The sequence below is a fragment of the Nannobrachium achirus genome (genome assembly GCF_963921795.1).
Source record: "Nannobrachium achirus genome assembly, chromosome: 22".
Taxonomy (NCBI): domain Eukaryota; kingdom Metazoa; phylum Chordata; class Actinopteri; order Myctophiformes; family Myctophidae; genus Nannobrachium; species Nannobrachium achirus.
Window position 1 is genome coordinate 21,187,328 of NC_137829.1, and position 21,831 is coordinate 21,209,158.

The 21,831-nt window shown below is 43.8% G+C and overlaps 1 protein-coding gene across 3 annotated transcripts in view; it reads right to left on the reverse strand.

The window, feature by feature from the left end:
- Positions 1 to 21,831, reverse strand: part of LOC308308046 (partitioning defective 3 homolog B-like) — a 438,220-nt gene that overhangs the window by 196,741 nt on the left and 219,648 nt on the right. For all 3 annotated transcript variants that reach the window (XM_080753415.1, XM_080753414.1, XM_080753413.1), the window contains one exon: positions 2,917 to 3,132. In XM_080753415.1, coding sequence (XP_080609541.1) covers positions 2,917 to 3,132 — 216 coding nt within the window. The remainder of the gene's footprint in view (positions 1 to 2,916; positions 3,133 to 21,831) is intronic.

The window sequence follows — 21,831 nt, forward strand, 5'->3', positions numbered from 1 at the left end:
CTCCGAAGAGATGGTAGAATGTTGCATCACTCCCGCGGCAGGCCCTCATGTCATAAGGCCTCAACCGAGTTGTGGTAATCGGCTGGACCATGGAAATACCCCACACATCGATGGCTAACCTCGATATGGGGGGAGGGACGGCAGCCATTAATCTCGAGGGTCAGCCATAGCCAATTTCCTTGTCCAGACATTACCCTTCCTAAACTGAACTTCAGCCGGACGTGGCCGAACCAATCAAGAAGTAGAGCTGTTATCAAGAACTGCCTACTGTACCATCGGAGACAGCATTCCAGATGACCTGGAATCTTAAAGACGGCATTCAAAGGGAATCACCTTACAGTCTGCTATGAAAGTAGTGTTCACGTAGTGTATTTGTGGTTTGTATCCCAAGTACTTACGTAGTTCACTTATAGTTTACGAAGTGTAAACTCAGATAGAAGCTTAAGAAGCCTATCTTCAAGGCCTTGTATGGTCATATACCTCAAGTCACTATATGCCTCGCCGATTCAATTCCACGCTTGAGAAGTAAGTGTTTGAGAAGAAGATAGCTGGTGCAAAAGTAAATCACTCAGTATCTTACCACCGAGATATAGACTTTAAGTAAGCCTAACTCTGTGAGCCTTCATCGCTGTTGCAGATTTTTTGTAAATCCACCTCAGTGAGCCTCGACCACAAGCTTTAAGTAAGCTTGCTCGACGCACCTATTGCCCTGAGTAATTTTTTGTTAAGTTTACTCCAGCGTGCCCCTATTGCCCTGAGTAATTTTTTGTTAAGTTTACTCCAGCGTGCCCCTATTGCCCTGAGTAAGCTTTTGGTAAGTTTACTCCAGCGTGCCCCATCATTGAGATAAGAGATTTTAAGTAAATCCACTCAGTGAGCCTCGACTACAAGCTTTTGGTAAGCTTGCTCGACGCATATAGCAGCAGTGAGTATTCCTCCTGCATTCGCCAGGGATCCTTAGACTTGTTAGTGACTCAGGATTTCCTAGTATGTTTACGTAGTGTACCCACGTGGTGCGTACCTACCAATGGCCAATGGTAGTGTATTAAGACGTGGTGTACTTACGAATGGAAGTTACCTCAGTCAGACATGGCTATCGACGCACGCCACCTGACTGACCCTAGCTGTACGCGATCAAAGATCGCCTAGCTAGATTGAACAAAGTAGAGCCAATAAGTTGCCTGCTATTGCAAAGATAGAAGCCTTTGCCTATCTTTAAAATCTAAAATGATCAAGAGATCATTCAGCACTCAAGACGTCGACGGAAACCAACGACGAAGACCTAAGCCGGAATGGCATCAGGCATTAGAACCAGGGGATTTGAGTATCACCATAGCTCTCATCACTCTGAAGATCTTTCTTGTCCATCACATCATCCACCAGCCTCCCTACAGGTACATTGGCATTACCACTGAAGGAGGTCTCTCCCAGTCACCGTAAATCTTATCCCAGTTACCATAAGGAAGAAGAGAGTGGACTTATGTTGCCTATTACACCTGAACTTACAACTTATGAAGTACAGATAATATGTACACAGCATGGAACAGAACCAGCTCCATTACCCAGCGAGTAGCAACTGACTGGCTAAGGTGAGGTCCCTGACCTCACAGAAGACGCCACAGCATTATCGCCACGGCGCGGCAGAAGCAATGAGGATTAAATCATACATCATGCATATGGAATACCCTGCAGTATGGTTGCATGCTTCTATTCGAGACCCCTGATACTCCCTGCGCCCAGACATGCTGTCCAGGAAATCAATGTCCCAATCCCCTCATAGCTACATTACCTATTGAGATAATGTAGGGCGCGGCGGACCCTTTCGTAAGGAACCCCCTACCCCTAAAAACAGATGACAGATGAACTGACAGATCCCTTACTCAGGACCCATCCAGGACAAACTGTGCTCTCAAGTCAGCCCCCGACGTCACAGCAGTACCTCTCTACTTTTCTCCACGGGACGCCGTGCAGAGAAGTAGAGAAACTACTGTACACGCCGGAGTGTCTCTTCATCCTCTCTCACGGGACGCCGTGGAGGAGAATGTAGGAGTCACTTTATATATGGCGCGGCTGCATAAGCGTAGATTACCAACCACAACCACCAGAAGAGAATCATGAAGATTCCAGAAAGGAAGATAGCAAGTACGAATTCGGTCTTATTATCTTTTGAATAGATAGTGAAACCTAACGGTGTCACGGGGGGAGTGTAGAAAAGAATATACGACCTTATTCGGAGACAATGCAATATGATGTCACGATGTGGAATGACATCACAATTGACTATAAAGAATAGATGAATCGGCCTACTTTCTCAGATCGAGATCAGGAACAGATAAGATCACATCGGATTAGACCATCAGACTATCAGACTAGAGATTACAGACTAGACTAGATCTGAGATTGTTCAAGGAATATCAAGGCCTGGGCCGGCCTCCAGCCTTATGTATGTTGTTGAACGCGATTGGTATTCGCATGGCTCATTCTTAATAATTACAACCTTGGCAGGCGAGTAGCGCGCCTATATTCAATATAATAAACTTACATATTGGATTCTTCGCTACAATTGCGATAATCAAAATATCCCCAACATCCATTATCCTGGGGCGGAATATTTGCCAAAAAATTGCAGATCTACAAATCTGCAATTCGCAAAGAGATTTGGTAGATAGTGAAAAAAAAAAAAAAGTATCAAGTACGTATATTATAAGTACGTTTTGCCAATAGAGGGTTTAAATGGCACCGGATATGCAGCTTGGCAAATAAAAGGTGAATTGATCCCAGTGCACTATGGAGGACGATATCACGATAAATTACATTTCCACAATACGATTATCGTGAGTGTTTTTTATCAAAATAAATGATAATCTCGTTTATCATCCCATCCCTAATTCCATGCATTCTGAAATCCGTCCTTACCATCGTCATCCTCAGCCGGACCGTCGTAGGACTTATCGATGGCCGCCCGGAAGCTCTCGTTGCAGCCCCTGCCTCTGACCATATTGGGGCGCGGGCGGTGGAAGGGGAGGAGCTCGTTCTTGCGGCCGACCTCCGACATGGCCGTCTGGAGACTCTCCAGGGAGCTGGACTTCTTCAGGCCCAGGGTGGGGCCCAGCTCCACCGGGGGAGACAGAGCTGGGGGCGAGAAACAAAGTTCAGTTTAGTTTATTTCACTCAGTGTTGTGGTATCATACAAATATGTCATGGTAAATACAAAGAGTCTTAAATAAACCACATTTCTGACCAAAAAGTTATAGGCTGAAGCCATAGCTTAGTATGCCTACCCTTTTACAAAACAGAGATAAGATGAAAAATGTCAAATGGAGAGAGAAAACAAACAGCAAAAACAAAAAAACAAAGAAAGACAAGGAAGCAAGGATCAAGACACTTTGCTCTACATGTTAGGGGTTCGAACACAGTGCTTGCTATACTTATACAAGTTGGCCATATATATAGACACTGTATTATATGTCATTTAATAACTTACAGTATATAATATAGCAGGTGGATTTCTTTTATAGATTTTATAATTATCAATCATCTTATTTTTAAGGAATTCTTTTAATATGTTTAATGAGCTACTCAATTTAATGTTACTCCTGCGAATGTTATACATCTCTGTATGGCATTTGTCCTGGTTTTTACTTTTGAGTAAATCCATGTACCCTGAAGATTAGACAAAGACGGATGGAGCAAGAGAGGGAGAGGGAGAGAGAGAGAAAGAGACGGAGAGATTCTCGGTCAGTCTGGTTGGCAGTAGGTAGTCATGGCATGGTTTTCATCATCGCTGATTTGCCGGTGGCCAAAGACGGGAATTTGAAAACTGGGAGCCGGTGGGAGCTTCAAGTTGAAACGTTCTTTTTGTTATTTCTCCCCCAAGTACCCACTTGGCCAAATGTATCACTTCACCGCCACGGGGCTATTATTCCAGCAGAATCTACACAAAGCTTTTTTTTCTTTTTTCGGAGAGACATTAGGAAACCATTTAGCATGGAAAAAAATGGAAGGGGGGAGGGGGGGGGCATTGACGTCATTTATAGGATGTGGCCAGCGTTGGCCCGGGGACAGCTCAACATGCCTGTCCCTGTCTGGCCTGGTTTGGGTTCACACCAGCGTTGATTTTGTCGACTAAATCTATGACAAAAAAGTTTGTCGACTGCGTTTCTTTCACTGACGAAAACGAAAGAAAAACGAAAGAAAAACTAAAGAAAAACGATGACTAAAACTAAGACTATATTGACAAATTCGTCAACAAAATAAAAACTAGACTAAAATGTTAGGGAGGGACTAGTGGAGAAGAGAGTCATTTTATGTTTGGTTGCTCTCAGGTGTTGCGTGTTGAAAATAGCAGATCTACAAGCTCAGAACGCGTCGCAGCACAACCAAGCATAAAATCAGTCATTACGATGCCATCAAGGCCTGCCAAAATACATTTCAGTTGACTAAATTAACTGTATATTTAGTATGCCTAAAATCTTATGATATTTAGTCAACTAAAATTAGACTAAAACTAAAACTTTTCAGGTGACTAAATTATGACTAAAACTAAATGACATTTTATTCAAAAGACTATGACTAAAACTAAATCAAAATTTGCTGTCAAAAACAACACTGGTTCACACACATTTCACAATAATTTCACAATAATAAATGAATTAAGTATAACTTCTGGCCCTTCAAAAAAGATGCTTTCTCCTCAATCATGTCATGTCGCCCGCCTCCACACAGTCAAATGCAACTCATGTAAATAGATAGAATAGAATGTAACCCAATATCCATTGGGTTACATTTGCACACTCTCAGAGTTGCAGATGTGCCATTTCAAAACTCCACACGTCCTGCCATTTGCAAGACAGTAGATTTTCAGGGGATTTGCAGAACATTGAGCTTGTAGATCAGCCATTTTTGCAATTTTTACGACCTTCTCTGACTTGGAAGTTTAAATCTACCTATGAGGTGGATTCTGCATTTCAATGTGAATCGAGTGGTTTCTTGCCAGTTTCTGCAAAAAATACTCTCCATTCTCCACACAAATTTGAAAGGCAAAACAGGGAAAGAGTTGAAACGGCGCATCTGTAAATGGCAGGTAGCAAAAGAAGGCTGGGCCGTGAGTCAAGCTGGCCTGGAACTCTGCAGAGCGGGGAGCACGAGCAAATAGAGAGATGAAGTTTGTTTTTTAACACTCAAATAACTGGAACGCGCCCGAGTCGCGTTAGATTTGAACCACTTTAACCATTATTTAATGCTTTAACTATTGAAAAATAGAAGATATACAAGCTCACAGCGCGGCACCGAGTGCCGCGCTGCGAGCTTGTAGATCTGCTATTTTTGAAAAAACTGGGTGCAAGTCTTTGAATATCTTTGACCCGATCTTTGACCCGACTTCTAAATACTTCCTCTAAATCAGTGGTTCTCCAACCTTTTCATGTCAAGGACCCCCAAAATTGCAGGTATTTGGCCGCGGACCCCAATCTCAAAATATGTTGTTCCAGGGACCACACAGAAGCAGAGATTTGAGTTACAAAAGTATGCTTTGAAAAATATATATTGAAAAATATGCACACATTTTCACGATTTTTCAAAAATAGCAGATCTACAAGCTCGCAGCGCGGCACTCGGTTCCGCGCTGTGAGCTTGTATATCTGCTATTTTTCAATAGTTAAAGCAGTCAATAATTCTAGGCCTAAAATGGGTTAACTGTGCCGCTGCTGAGTTTATGATGGATGTGAGGTCCGCTTCCTCGGCCACTCCTCTCCATCCATCACCACGCGCACACTGTGGAGGATATTACAACCAGAGAGGCCAGCAGAGAGGGAGGGACTGAGGCTCAGAGAGAGAGAGAGAGAGGCAGGGACCAGGGCTCGTCGCAATCATGACATTTTACTTGACGATTCACTCTCAAACAAACAATTGCGATTAATGATTAATGATGATCTTTTTAGCAATGAGAGATTGAAAAAATATATTCATGTAAGAGCCAGAGGATATGACAATGATCAGTATCAAAAAATAAAAATAAAAAATTCAAAATAGAAGAAAAAAGTGGTAATGGCCAATCTACAAGCTTACAACGCGTCTCATCACAACATGTGAACTACATGAGGGATTGCCGCTATTTTTGAAAATCGTTGAAAATGTATAGCAGGGACGGAGGCAGGGAGGCAACCCAAAACAGCATACAGAGTCATGGAGGGTCAGGCCAAGGACCCCTTAGTTGAGAGAGAGATGAAGCAGGGACCCCCACAATCTGTTCATAGATATAGTTTCATTGTTTGACAGCAGGATCAACAGTGTATTTTGGATTCATGTTAATGTGTGTTTTCAGATATTTAACCACTTGAACGGTCAATAATAAACTTGACCTTTCACCGTACTTGGTCTGCTCTTTTCCCCCTCCAAAGCTCTTTACCAAAAATAGCAGATCTACAAGCTCACAACGCCTCGCGCTGTTGAAGACCCCTGTGATAGAGGGATGATGCAAGTATTCAGTGCGATGATGCGAATGGAGGTTTGAGCTGAAAGACAGTGTTTGTGTGTGTGTGTGTGTGTGTGTGTGTGTGTGTGTGTGTGTGTGTGTGTGTGTGTGTGTGTGTGTGTGTGTGTGTGTGTGCATGTGCGCCATCATGCCATAGCTGAAACATGCATTGATACAAAAAAAATAACGCCTCGTTATTACAAAAAAATGCAACACATTATGCAAAAAATAATGCTCAATGCTGTAGATTGGCTATTTTCACAATTTCTGCCTCTAATATTTGACAATTTGGCCAATGTTTAATTTGTCATTTTAGAGGTATTAAAAAAGTCTTTAAACTGTCACTTTAGAAATGTGCAGATACCCTCTATCTATACACTTATGTGTATGTTGGTTTGTTTGGAGCTTGGAGGCTGCTATAGGTTGGCTATATTCACTTCTTGATGCCACACTAAACTATGCATAAAAAAGGCAATGTGGCGTACAGCATGGATTTCTACACAGAGAGGGCAATTCTTTCAACATAAGATGCTGCGTTCAAGTTCAGGAGAGTTTGGAAAAGGTCATTCTTTTTAATGCCGCCTTCAGGTATGGCATGGAAAGAGGGCATTTGCATTTCTTTCACCATAGTAAAAACTGCATTCATGGCCTGGAGAGGGCACTTTTTACAGATGGGTAAAAGGGCAGGGGCTCAAGCCCCCTTTCATGTCTATGTGTGCACGTGCCTGGGACCACTAGTGCTGTGCCCCTCCAAAACGTTTAAAACTGTATAATCGTTTAGTTTCTTTTGGTATAATAATCGTGTCCCAGATAGCAAAGGATCGATGTTGATTGAATTAGGGTAAAAAAAAGGTTGATTTTTGGTTAAGGTTGAAGATTGATGGTGGATCAACCTTAAATGTTATAAAGATGTCATTGATTGATTCATGTATTGTGGTTGAATTTAATGATTGAAATGCCAACATTGTATCAATGATGATCAAATTTAGATGATGGTTGAATCAACGTTGATATAGTGTCAGGTATGGTTGAAAAGCCAACGTTGATTAGACATGTAAAAGCCAAGGCCTAGCGCTTTCTGTATAATTTCAATATTTCTGCCAAACCATAATTTCAACATTGATTCACCCATATTTTGCTATCTTGTGTCTGTTTAGGTATTTGTCAGATTGCCACATAAATCAGGAGGACGATGTTGTGTGTGTGTGTGCGTACAGTGGTTAGCAGTTAACTGATTTGGCTGCCATGGTGGTACCACTTCAGTGCCACGACCAGCACTTTCAAGGTACAACCACTGTATGTGCGTGCATGCATGCATGCGCCCTATTACCTGACCACACATACAGTATATTTAGCAACCGGTGTGTTTGTCCGTGCAAACAGGTTTATGTGTATCATTCTGTATGCAATACACTGAGCAGCTCTGGTGTGCTGTTTGGTGACAGTGAAGAGAGGGAGAGGAGAGGAGAGGGGAGGGGAGGGCAGCAGGGAGGGAGTGGAGGAATGAAAAATGAATAGAGGGAGATAAGCAAATACAAGTCTCCACTCTGGAGAATCACGCTGGGAGTGGGAGGGAAGGGGGCGAGCGAGGCAGGGGAGAGCAGCGGATGAAGTGAGAGAGAACGGGCGAGGGAGGCAGGAGAGAGCAGCGGATGAAGTGAGAGAGAGGAGGGAATGACAGAGAGAAATGGGGGGGCAAAGGATGCCGGGCCTGCTGCCAGTTTTAAAACGGGACACGCCCACACACACACACACGCACGCACGCACGCACGCACGCACGCACGCACGCACACACACACAGGATTGGGATTCCACGCTTGCCACGGCTTGTCGATACGATGCTACTGTGATTCATGATAGTTGGACCTGCATCACTTTACCTAATGATTCACACACAGCGCACACCACTGCTATGCGTGTGTGTGTGTGTGTGTGTGTGTGTGTGTGTGTGTGTGTGTGTGTGTGTGTGTGTGTGTGCGCGTGCGTGCGTGTGTGTCACAGCGGACCAGATCAGAGGACTGATGTGACTTCCACATCCATTTAAATAGTCATTAAGCAAACACACACATACACCCCCCCCCCCCACACACACACACAGCAGCCCCTAGGCCTAGATAGTAATGGACACGGAATTTATGCACATGAATAATTTGAGCGTGCTGCCGGGCGAGAGGAGATGGGTGACAGGTAACCAAAGGGGATGTGTTTGTGTGTCCATGCACGTTTTTCATGTATCTATCAGTGGTGGAAAGTAACCGTGAACAATTTTGAGGTATTTTGTACATTACTACATTATTTCCGATTTCCAATACTTTTTTACTTCTACTCCACTACTTCTCGGATCCAAATATTGTACTTTTACTCCACTAGAGTCGCATCGCGACGCATTGTGAGTTTATAGATCTGCTATTTTCAAACATTTTGTACTTTTACTTTTGGATATTCCACTTTCAAAAACACTTTTGGTCATTTTATCGTCTACTCAAGCTTTTGTGAACACTTTTTTTTAGAGTGGAATATCCCTTTAAGTATATATTTGACGCCAATACTGTACTTTTACTCAAGTACATTTTTGTATTTCTACAATGCAGTATTAATACTTTTACTTAAGTAAAACATTTGAGTACTTTTTCCACCACGGTTATCTACTGTATGCAGGCATGCACAACAGGACATGTATATCGTCTCTTCAGGATTCAAATATCCAAAATGGCAAAAGTAGATCTACAAGCTCAGGTTTCGAGCTTGTGGATCTTTTGATACATTTGTGTGACGCCGTAGTATGATCAAGTAGGGCAAGGGTCTTCAACAGGGGGTCCGGGACCCCTAGGGGGTCCTCAGAGTTACTCCAAATCTTTGTGGGATAGAAGCTTTTTTTCTCCTTTTTTATATGAACCAGTTGAACCCTAGCGTCCATATTCGGAGCCAAAAATAGCCGATCTACAAGCTCACAATGCCTCGCAGCGCGAGGCGTTGTGAGCTTGTAGATCGGCTATTTTCGGCAAAGAGGTTTGGTGTAGAGGAGAAAAAGAGCAGACTAAGTACTGTGTGAAAGGTCAAGTTTATTAAGTATAAACGATTCAAGTGGTTAAATATCTGAAAAAACAAATTGACATGAATTCAAAATACACTGATGATTGTGCCGTCAAACGATGAAAGTATATGGAATCTATGGGTTGTGGGGGTCCCTGCTTCACCTCTCTCTCAACTAAGGGGCCCTTGGCCTGAAAAGACCCCTGAAGTAGGGCGTTAATTTACTGAAAAAAATACACAAAGTAATAGGCTATTATGGCGATAAGGTTTCTGCCCGGCAGCAGCATCGACGTGTGTAAAGTATGCTCCTCTGTTAGAATTGCGTGTGTTTGTGTGATGCTGTGCCCCACGTCAATGATGTGCCCATGACCTTTCAGCAACGAAAAGATTTCTACAAAGATGAGAGCAAAAAGGTCTCGCCACGGAAAGTGGCCAAAGTCGAGAGGTTCACGGTCGTTTCAAGCCCACGCACTCGAGCCGGCAGTTCTCAAACTCTGAGAATTATCAGCTAACTGTCTGTTAAACATTTTTGCGCCGTTACGACAGCATAATGGTGGTTGAATGGGTTCCGTGGACGTTAAAATGACCCGTGCATTTTCAAGTTCGAGAAACAAACAAAACGAAAAACAGGGGGGGATTGGGAGCTTTTGGTGCATTAGCAGTCGTATACGCACACGATGGATGTGGTACAATGAGCTGTGTCCTCTCACTCCGTGTCACGAGTCAGTGTTACACGGTCAGATTAAGCCCACACTGCAGCGAGCATAAACAACCAAACAAACACAGAGGTCTTTCTCTGGTTCTACAGCTCCAGGCAACGGGAGTGCAATGCACTGTAGCGTAATCAGAGGAGGGTTTTGGGGTCTTTCAGCAGAGAAACGCTGTTGCTATTTGCTGCGTGAGCGTGCTGCATTTTTTATGCTAGACCTTCGGCCTTCTGCTCGCGGTTCCGTCGATGTCTATATCTTAATGACGGCGCCACAGACTCGATTTCAACCTCTGGAAAGTTGTCTTACAACTCGTAAATGTACTTTATTTATTTTTGCTTACTTTCGCTGCTCCCCAAAGCATGTGAAACATTACTATAGGCGTTTATCAATTCCATATGACCCCTAAGATCATCACACAGCACGACTGACTTCACTTCAACAAGTTGATGTGAAGTGAGTGAAGTGCCCGCTCTCCCGAACGTACGATCGACGGAAAGTGTAGAAAGAATGGATCCAACCGCAATTAGAGATAACACATTTTCATAGCACAGCAGAGGTTTGTCGGCCGTATTCACTGTTGCAAACGACGTCGTTAAAAAACGATCCGCGGCCTCCCACTTGAAGTCAAGAGTCAGTGCTACTCTGCAGCGTGTGCGTACAACTCTGGCCCACTCACCATATAATGTGCCAAGTTTTATGAGAGGAGATGCCTGGGGCAGTGTTAAGACAGCAGATCTGACGAGTTTCTATGCAATTACATTTCAAAAATCAAAGGCACGGAGGAAAGTTATGCAAGTATTATTGTTTTACACTACTGGGAGTCTAGATCAGTGGTTCTCAAACACTGTTCCTGGGGACCTTTAGTGTGCCCTGGAAAGACACTCAACTCTGAACTAAGTAAGATCTGCACATGGCTTAACGACAACAAATTATTAATTCACCTGGGAAAAACTGAATCCATCCTCTTTGGATCAAATCATAACCTCAAAAAGGTTGATAACTTCACAATCAAAGTGGGCGACAAGGTCATAACACGAAAAAACTAAATCTCCTACTTAGGATGTATCCTTGAAGCTAATCTTTCCAGCAAAAAGATGACTTCAAAGGTAATAAATAAAAACAACCAACGAACTAGTTTCCTACAGAGGATCGCCCCGATGGTCAACTTCAACACACTGAAGACCATAGCTGGTGCAATAATCCAGCCCCTCTTTGACTACGGAGTCCACGTATGGTATTGTGACGCCCCACAAGCCCTGAAAACTGAGCTCCAAACAGCCCAAAACAAACTATTTAGGGTCCTGCTTAACCTTCCCTATCAGACTCACCTCACCACTACTCACCAGTTAAGAGTGGGGTGGCTCAGAGTAGATGACAGAGTACAGCAACTTGTAATGGGCCTGGTGTACAAGATACACTACACCACTAAGATACCCATGTACCTGGCAAAATACTTTATAAACGTTAAGGATGTCCAAAATTACAACACCAGAGGCAGCACCACAGATCATGTTCAACCCAAAGTCAACTCAAACAAAGGGTCAAACTCGTTCTTCTGCTATACAACCAAAATGTGGAACGCCTTACCGAAGGCCTTAAAGGAGTGTGGTTCCCTAGCATCCTTTAAAATCGCCCTGAAAAACCACTTACAGGCAGCAGCCATTCGCAACTGGCAATAACAAACCTAGCCCAGCCTCCCCTGACCCTTCTTTGTATTTACCTACTGTATATATTTTTTGCACTGTTTTTTATTTATTTTTTACATCTACTGCATACAGTAGTACTGTGTTCTATCCGTCTGTCATTCAATGTTACTAGAAGCTGGGCCGCCCTTCGGGCGGCCCAGCGTCTAGTCGGCGACCTGGCCAACTCGGGAACGATGTAAATAGGGAATGAATCCCCCGCCCTTTAATGCAAACCCCATTATACCTGTTGTCATAGAACCCGTTTTGACCAGAGCCCTAGAATGGAGAGTTGCGTCACTCCCGTTCACTTCATGGGGCCAGGTCTTCTACGCACACATCTATTGGCGTATAGTGACAAACGGCGAACCGGAAGTTTACAAAATGCATTGAAGTCTATGAGGTGTAAAGTGACAATGAACCACGTGACCAGCGCTGTTTCTGACCCCGCGGTGACACCACTCTCTGATTATACTGCTCTGGTTTTGACCATCTGTTTGCCTGTGTCCATTTATGCCCATATATGGAGATATCTGTATCTGTCTGTCTGTCGGCGTCCATTTTATGTCCATATATGGAGATCACTGCAGATATAGTTCTGGGTCCATTTTATGCCCATATGCCCATATATGGAGATATCTGTCTATTTGTGTCCATTTTATGCCCATATATGGAGATCTCTGTATCTGTCCGTCTGTGTCCCTTTATGCCCGTATATGGAGATATCTGTTTATCTGCGTCCATTTTATGCCCATATATGAGATCTCTGTCGCTTTTTGTTTGTTTCTTCTTTAAGCAGAATACACAGCCTGCTTAAATCTGCATCATTCAAGTCATCCTCCCAGTCCCACGCTTTGTCGCTTGTCTTATGTTTGTTTTTGTCTCTTTTATTTTCTTTTTTGGAGCGGACCCCATGAATGCCCCATCCTTTAATGCAAACCCCAATATACCTGTTGTCATAGGACCCGTTTTGACCATCTGTTAGCCTTTGTCCCCACCCTTTAATGCAAACCCCAATATACCTGTTGTCATAGGACCCGTTTTGACCATCTGTTTGCCTTTGTACCCTTATGCCCATATATGGAGATCTCTGCACACACAGTACCGGTTGCGGAAAACTCTGATGTCAGACATCAGCTCCGCATTCGGGGATTCATTTTATGCCTATATCTGGAGAAAGCGTGTGCCGGTGGGAAGAACGGTTCTCGAGATTCACATACATACATACACATTCACAGAGACTTTTTGTTGACTCATGTGGCGTACGTGATGTCACAGCCTTTTATGAAGTGATGTCACAATGAGTCAGCGCTTGCGCCGATTTCCTCCGGAACAGCCTGATGTCAACAATCAGCTCCGCATAAGGAGATTCCGAACGTTTTGCGCCGGTTTCGGAAAACCGCGAGTCGGGTCGGGTCGAGGCCCTGCACTGCACTCCGCGCGGCGGCGGGGAACGCGTGTGCCGAATCTGAAGCCGGTGGGATGAACGGTTCTCGAGATACGTGGATTACAAACAAACAAACAGACAGACAGACAGAGATTTGTCGCATTTATAGATAGATATGAGATACTTCAATGGTTTCCTATGGAAATAAGCGTACTCTTTTCTAGGATCTCCTTTTAGTTGACCTTGTACCAGTGAACTGTGCCGTCATGAAACTGTACCTTTTTCTATGCAAACTTCTAATAAAGTCTTCAATCAATCAATCAAGGCTCAAGTTTTCCCCTTGAAACTGCTTGAAAACCAAATGTGTCCAAAAGGAAACAGTCTTTATATCTCACCAATAACAACCAGCATCTACAGTATACTACCATCCATCTTTCGCTGTTTTTGTGACTTTCACTTCATTACGAATGTCAGGCTTTCACGCGTGTAGCTGTGATTGGTCTACTTTGGAGGGAACAGATGTACAGACAACCCCTATTCTAGACGGCTTAGCCTTAAGCTACCATCACCACGCCATAAAAATACATTTGTCTGAAGCTCAGCCAAGAAGCACATTGGTCAACCTAGGGTATAACACATCATATTATCCGCAAGCTCACATCAGGTTACTTGTAGATCAGCTATTTCAGTGTCAGTGAGGATATTTAGTGTAGATGTTTTATTTTATTTTATTTTTTATATGTTTTGAAATAATAATAATAATTAAAAACAAAATTTAGAAAACAAAAAATTAAGGGACCCATACAAATGTGCCTGTGACCCACAAATGGGTCCCCGGCCAACAGTGCACTACTAGAGCCCTTGTAAATCCAGTCAACTAAGCACCGGGTTTAAGTGGTTCAAGGCGACACGCATGAAACTTTGGCTAACAGCGTGTGGTCTCTAAGAAGGGTTCAAAACGCAAAATGCACATAAAGAAATAATCCACAGGCTTCCAGCCGCCAGTAACACATGAGTCAAGGCTGCCCAAGACACAGCGTTGAAGGGCATTGTGTATGTTTGAGGCATTATGCACTGTAATCACATTCTAAAGATAATCCACTGTTTTCATACTCCCAAACTGTGTACACACAGTAAAAATCCTCGTGTTAGTTTAACATTTCCGTAATTTTTTTTACGCTAGAGATTAACACTGCGGATTTTACTGTGTATGAAATTGCCAACTGAACGGATCATGATGTTCAATACTTGGCAACTCCAAATGAGATGACACGAGTCCAAATAAGCATTTGGTGTACAGTGTGTCTTTAAGTCACATTCAGCATACAGATAGATAATCCAGCTTTTATCGCTGCATAAGGCACATGTGACTTGTACTTCTACTGAATCAACAGTTTGGTCATGCCTTTACTTCAGTAGATTACTGCATTTCATACAAAACATTTTCCACAAATCCTCTGGAGAATCAGGGGTAAACAATTAACAGGGGTGCTTGTAGGATGCACCTGTACATTACTGCACTGTTCATTAAGGGTTATTTCCCCCAACCGAAGAATTGTTGTACGTTAAACCAGTGATTATCAACCTTTCTACTTTCAAGGAACCCCCAGTGTACTATCTTACATAGTGTATTAAGATGGGTTTATGGGCATCACAACAATTGCATCAGGATTTGATTGGCCAAATCTGGTCAGAAATTCATAAAGTACCGAGTGGCTTCCTGGCAACCCAATCTGCATTGTAAAATCATCAGTGTATAATTAGTGTGGTTGCTATAGGCAACACACTATTGTTCTCTCCACAAGTTTCAAGCGTCCTATTGTGCATTGCGCAGAAGGTGGGCGGCAGTTCCGGCACCGCAGCCGAGCGTGATCTACAAGCTCATAATCTGCGAAGCGAAACAGGTGAATGGTCCAAGGTTTTTTTTTGCCAGCAAAGTGAACCTGCTTTTTGTTAACCTTTGCACAACAGAAAAGTAAAGCTTTTGGTAATGCTTCACACACTGTTGTCGTGCTTCACATGACGTCACAATATATAATATAAATGGTTAGACGGAATTGCAATTTCCCCGAATTGCAACTTTCTAGTTTAACTCCAGGATTCTCAGAATTGCATTGTTTCTAACTATCAATCATTTAGCCTGGGGATCTCCTGGAACCCCCTTAACACGTTGCAAGCCGCGGCAGAACCCTCTGAACAGAGGTAGCGCCGAAGAAATAAGCCATTTATTTACAAACATGTTTTAAAAAAACAAAGCCCACATGATAACAACACGTAATGGAGTGCTCGATACAGCCTACATATTCATCCTGCAGAGGTCGGCGATCTTACTTTGGCGAGGCGGAGGGGAGATCAATTCCATTCGTTTACGTGCGGCGAAGCAGGGAAAGGAGCGATAGAGAAGCGGCGCCCGAACGTGATTGAAACCGCGATCCACGAACAGAGACAAAGAGTAGCCATCTTGTGTGTCCTTCTTGTTGATTTTCAACACTGGGGAGAGTTCATGGCCACTCCTGGCCAGCCATCCATCCAGAATGTGAGTCAACGGCGTGGCCTGCTGGATATTACGAGTATCACACCCAGCACCAGAAAGTGACTGTGAGAGCATATTAACCGTTTCAGATAGCTCCAAAAAGACACAGAGAAGAATTTCCGATGTTTTTTTTTTTTATTATTATCATTTATATCAAAAGTCCGGGAATAGACGTGTGGCTGATTGGACCAAGTAGGAAGTCCGAGGGAGTACGGCCAGGCTTAGAAGGTGTTACTTAAGGACCCCTGGGGGTCCCCAGAGCCCATGTTGAGTATCGAGTGGGCTTTACTGTATGCAGGTAAAGATGAGGCGTCTCAGTCCAAACCTGTGTGCAAGGATGAAAGGAAACCTATTCTATTGTAACTAGTTTAAGGGTTTTAAGCTAGCTAGGTTATCAGGGAATGGGGAGTACACACACACACACACACACACACACACACACACACACACACACACACACACACACACACACACACACACACACACACACACACACACACACACACACACACACACACACACACACACACACACAAAGATATGCAGACGTGCACATCCACACACACACACACACACACACACACACACGCGATCAATGTGCACACGCATACATAGACTCAAACACACACGCATGCACATGGGACATTTTGCTGCGAGTAGCAGGATTTGTGTCATAAATGTAATTACTGCTGTCCAAGCGTAAGATGATAGAATTAAGCTGCTTTTAGAGAGCGAGGGACACAGGGGGGAGGGAGGGAGATGTGGACGAAGGGGGGGATGCGAGACGGAGGAAATGAGATAGAAAGAATGCCGGACGTTGACAGCCAGAGGGAGAGCCCGAGCAGAGGCGCCAATTGGGTATGCCAAGGTATGGCAGGTGCCATACCTTGGCTACAGGGGAAAAATAAAATGTACTTCTTAACACTTCGCTAGACAAGCTCTCCTTATCTCGCCCGATAGGGTAACCATGGTAACCAGGTAAACATACACTTGCTGCGGCCGCTGGTGAAAGAAAAAACGCATACGTCATGACGCGACGCAATGGAACGTCTATTCTCCATTGACTCCAGTTCTATGCTGATGCATAAAAACGGCTGTATCTCAGAATAAGGTGCAAATAACGCAGAAAAGGCAGAAAATCGCTCTTTTTCACGGCGACACTCTAACGTAATGGTCGGCCCCGGTTAGGATTTTAGTTTCTCAAACCGTTTGTAAACAAACTGTACTCCGTTTTAGAATCGTCAGATTACACACCATGCACAAGCACGTGGCTTCCGGGGCTCTTCAAAATAAACCGCAGGCTATGGTGGCAGGCATTGTGTTCAAATAAATTCATCATGCCTGTTGCTAAGGTATGGCAACATGACTGGTGTCTTGCACGCGTGCGTGCAAGACACCAGTCATGTTGCCATACCTTGGCTTTTGCTGAACTGACACCACAGAGCCCAAGAAAGAGAAACAAAGAGAGAGAGAGAGAGAAGAGTAGAGAGAGAAACAGAGAGAGAGAGAGAGGGACAGGGACAGAGAGAGAGAGATGATGTGTGAGGCGACACACAGACAGAACGGGAGCCTCACGAGAGCGTGAATGCGGGAGAAGATAGAGAGGAGAGGATGTGAAACAATCCCAAGGCTCTATTTTCTGGCAGGCCCCGTTTTCAAAGCAGGCTGCTTTCAAAGTCAAAACGACGCCGGGGATTGGATTAACACTGGGCTGCCACAACAAAAAACGGCAGCGGCGTTAACAACAACAGTAACTTCTGCGACACCGACTTACATTGTGCGATTGTGATTTTGCGTCTTTTTTTTTTTCACTCGAGCCCCATTTTATACTTTGTCGTGTAATGGTGACGTGTGGCAGAAATACCGGTAGAAGATATACTAGCTCACAACTTGTCGCGATGGAATGCATTGTGATTTAGTAGATCAACTATTTTCACTATTTGTATATGAGGGATTGAATGTTCATGCTATCGCACATAATGTATTTTGACATGAAAAACCGTTCCTCTTCCTATGAAACTAATTAGCATTGCTTCTCATGTGTTAAAGGGAAAAATAATATGAGCCAATAGAAGAACTACGGCCAACATTTATCTCCTACTGGGTCCTAGAACAGCTCTCCAACATGACTCAACATACATGCTGGTCCCATGTAACATATAAAATCAACATCCTTAAAAGTATGGCTTTTATGAAACCATTTAATGTTTCCTAGCTCATTCACCCATAAGCTCCATCCATGCCTTATAAAAAATCCATCCTACGACATATAGCTTGGCTTACATGCATGCATGTCCGTGTGTCTGTGTGCACACACATGTACTTGTCTGCCCTTATAGTTTCAGAGTACTTTCAGAAACAACTGTATTGTGTGTGTGTGTGTGTGTGTGTGTGTGTGTGTGTGTGTGTGTGTGTGTGTGTGTGTGTGTGTGTGTGTGTGTGTGTGTGTGTGTGTGTGTGTGTGTGGCTGTGCGTGCGTGCGTGCATGTGTGAAGCACTCCTACTAAATGAAACGAGAGGCTTTCTGATCCCTCAGGGCTCCATAGTAAATGAATGCATGTCTGCTGTAAACCACACAGACCGTGACATCATCTTCTGTCCACATCATGTCCAGACAGACACCACTGTCCCCCTGGTTAACGCTGGGCCCAGCACGCACGCACTACCTCAGTGCATTCATGTACAGTAGTTGTACATGATGATGTATTCTGTTGTTGAAGGACAGTATAGGCCCCGCCGTCCGTTCCACTTAACAGTGGGAAAGCCCAGAGTAAGAATACACAGGGGAGAGTCAACCACTTCAATCATATACGTGTACTTCATTGGACCCGGGACCCCCTTGGCAAATCATGCTCTGATTTGCTCGGGCTGTACAGCCAAACGGAGAGCTCTCCCATCCAAGGAACTCTGCTGTCAATTCCACAATACTCCATTAGGTGATCAGGCCCTGATCACCTCCATCCATCCATCCATCCATCTTCAACCGCTTATTCGGAATCGGGTCGTGGGGGTAACAGTTCCAACTGAGATTTCCAGAGTTCCTTATCCCAAGCAACTTCCTCGACTCCCTCCGGGAGTATACAGAGGCGTTCCCAAGCCAGTTTGGAGTTAAAACCCTTCCATCTGGTCTTTGGTCTGCCCCGGGGTCTCCTCCCAGTGGGACGTGCATCGAGGAACTTTCCTAGGAAGGCGCTCGGGGGGCATCCGTACTAGATGCCCGAACCACCTAAGCTGACTCCTTTCCAAGTGAAGTAGCAGTTCTACTCCAAGTCTCTCCCGGGTGACTGAACTTCTCACCCTATCTCTAAGGGAGATACCAGCCAACCGTCTGAGGAAACCCCTTTGCGGCTGCTTGTATCTGCAACCTTATACTTTCAGTCATGACCCACACCTCATGACCATACAGTAGTTGAGAGTAGGAACGAAGATTGCTCGGTAGACAGAAAGCTTTGCCTTCTGACTACCACCAATAACGTGGGTCACACCTCACAAACTAGGACCGGTTATCGCCCAGAGACGCTTAACAACAGCCTGACAACTTAGCGCCCCGGAACAAAATCCTTTGTGGGAATACACAGTGTGTACCAGAGTATTTTAGACCAGTGGTTCTCAACCTGTGGGTCCCCAGAATGTTAACTTAATGTGCAACTTTGTTTTCTAACTCAACAGTAAACAAACCAACATAACGTTTAAGTGTAAATAGGGTATCTACACATTTCTAAAGTGACAATTTAAGGACTTTATAATACCACTAAAATTACAAATTAAACATTGGACAAATTGTCAAATATTAGAGGCAGAAATTGTGAAAATAGCCGATCTATATGCTCACAACGCCTCGCAATGTGAGGCATTGTGAGTGTGTAGATCTGCTACTGTATTTTCACAATATAACCGCGTTATACAAAATGTAACTCGTCAGGGTGGGGGGGGGGGGGGGGTCCCCAGTTAAAATGTGATTATTTTGGGGGTCGTGGCCTGAAAAGCTTGAGAACCAATGTTTTAGACAATGACTACTGACCAGGAGTTCCAGGAATGCTCTTTAGAAATTGTTCTAGTCATAATTTTCTGTGATTGACAAATTATCTGACAGTCTCAATTGCCTTCATGCAGTCCGGCACTCCAACGGGGGTTCAAGCAAACACGATTATAGGCTCATCCACTCTGCTCCGGCTCCTGGAGGACTAATGTATATTCCATACATGTATAGGTAGCGCTTACACCACATTGTGACATGTGATCACAGCCCAGGAGCAGCAGATCTGCATTCATCATCACTCATTGATTCATTTGACAGTAATTTATGGCCCCTCGCGCACAAGCACACGCATGGGACACACGCATACATACTTGCACGCACAGGCATATTATGCTGTACAGCCCTGATAGAAGCCACATACACATTAAATTCCATATTCTTACATCAACTCTGAGGAATTTGCCGTGTACACAAATAGGAATACGGGGAGAGGCTTAGATACTGTATATATAATACACACACGACCACACACACAAGACCACACACACACACACACACACACACACACACACACACACACACACACACACACACACACACACACACACACACACACACACACACACACACACACACACACACACACACACACACACACACACACACACACACACAAAGCACTTTTTCGGACTGATATTCTTGATATTCTTGAGTGCTTTTAGGTTGTTTTATCATGTTTTTTTATTATCATGTTTTATTGTATTGGAACACACACACACACACACACACACACACACACACACACACACACACACACACACACACACACACACACACACACACACACACACACACACACACACACACACACACACACACACACACACACACACACAGAGAGAGAGAGAGAGAGAGAGAGAGAGAGAAAAACCTCCACAAATATGATTCCATCATGGATTATTGAACATGATTAGTCTGAGCAGTTAGACACAGAAACAAACACTGTTTCTCTCATGTGGAATCACATCAGGACGGACACACACACACACACACACACACACACACACACACACACACACACACACACACACACACACACACACACACACACACGCACACACACACACGCACACACACACACACACACACACACACACACACACACACACACGATGCATGATGGATGTGTGTGATCAGTGCACGCAGACAGATGGAGATGAATGGAGGTTCTAACCAGCCACGACAGCATCAACCAGCACAAAAAACCATCTCTTAGATTACTGCTCACCTTTATTGGCTTAGTGGGAGAGATGGGGCGGGTCAGAGGGCATGGTGGGACACAAAGGAGGTATAGAGCAGAGTACAGGACGAGACAAGAGGCATCCAATACATACGGCAATGCTAAGTGCACCTACACTCACAAGCTATTGATGTACTGTACGGGTACACGCACACACGCACACGCACACTATAGGCAGACAAAGGGAAACAATAGTACATTTACAATTTCTAGGTATTTGTACTTCTACTCCACTACATCTCAGATCCAAATATATTGTACTTTTACTCCACTACATTTATTTGAAATGTTTAGTTACAAGTTAATTTGCAGAATTATAATATAATAAAACATACATAAACCAATTTAAACCTATTTTATACCTAGGCTATTTGAAAGCGGATCTACAAGCTCACAACACGACGCATCGCTTGTAGATCTGCCATATTCAAACATTGTACTTTTGGTACTTTGGGTACATTTTGATGCCAGCACTTTCATACTTTTATTAAAGTCCATTTTGAATTCCAGACTTTTACTTGTAATGGAGTATTTCTATATTTCAGAATTGATAGTGTTCCTTAACCTAAGTAAATAATGTGAATACTTTTTCCAACACTGACGCACACACACTATAGGCAGACAAGGGAAGAAATAGACACTGTATGTTGACATTAGTGCAGCTGTGAGCGCATGCACAGTACGAGCGCATACAGTACCTGCGTACACACCAGTTCATATTCATGTGCACGTGCG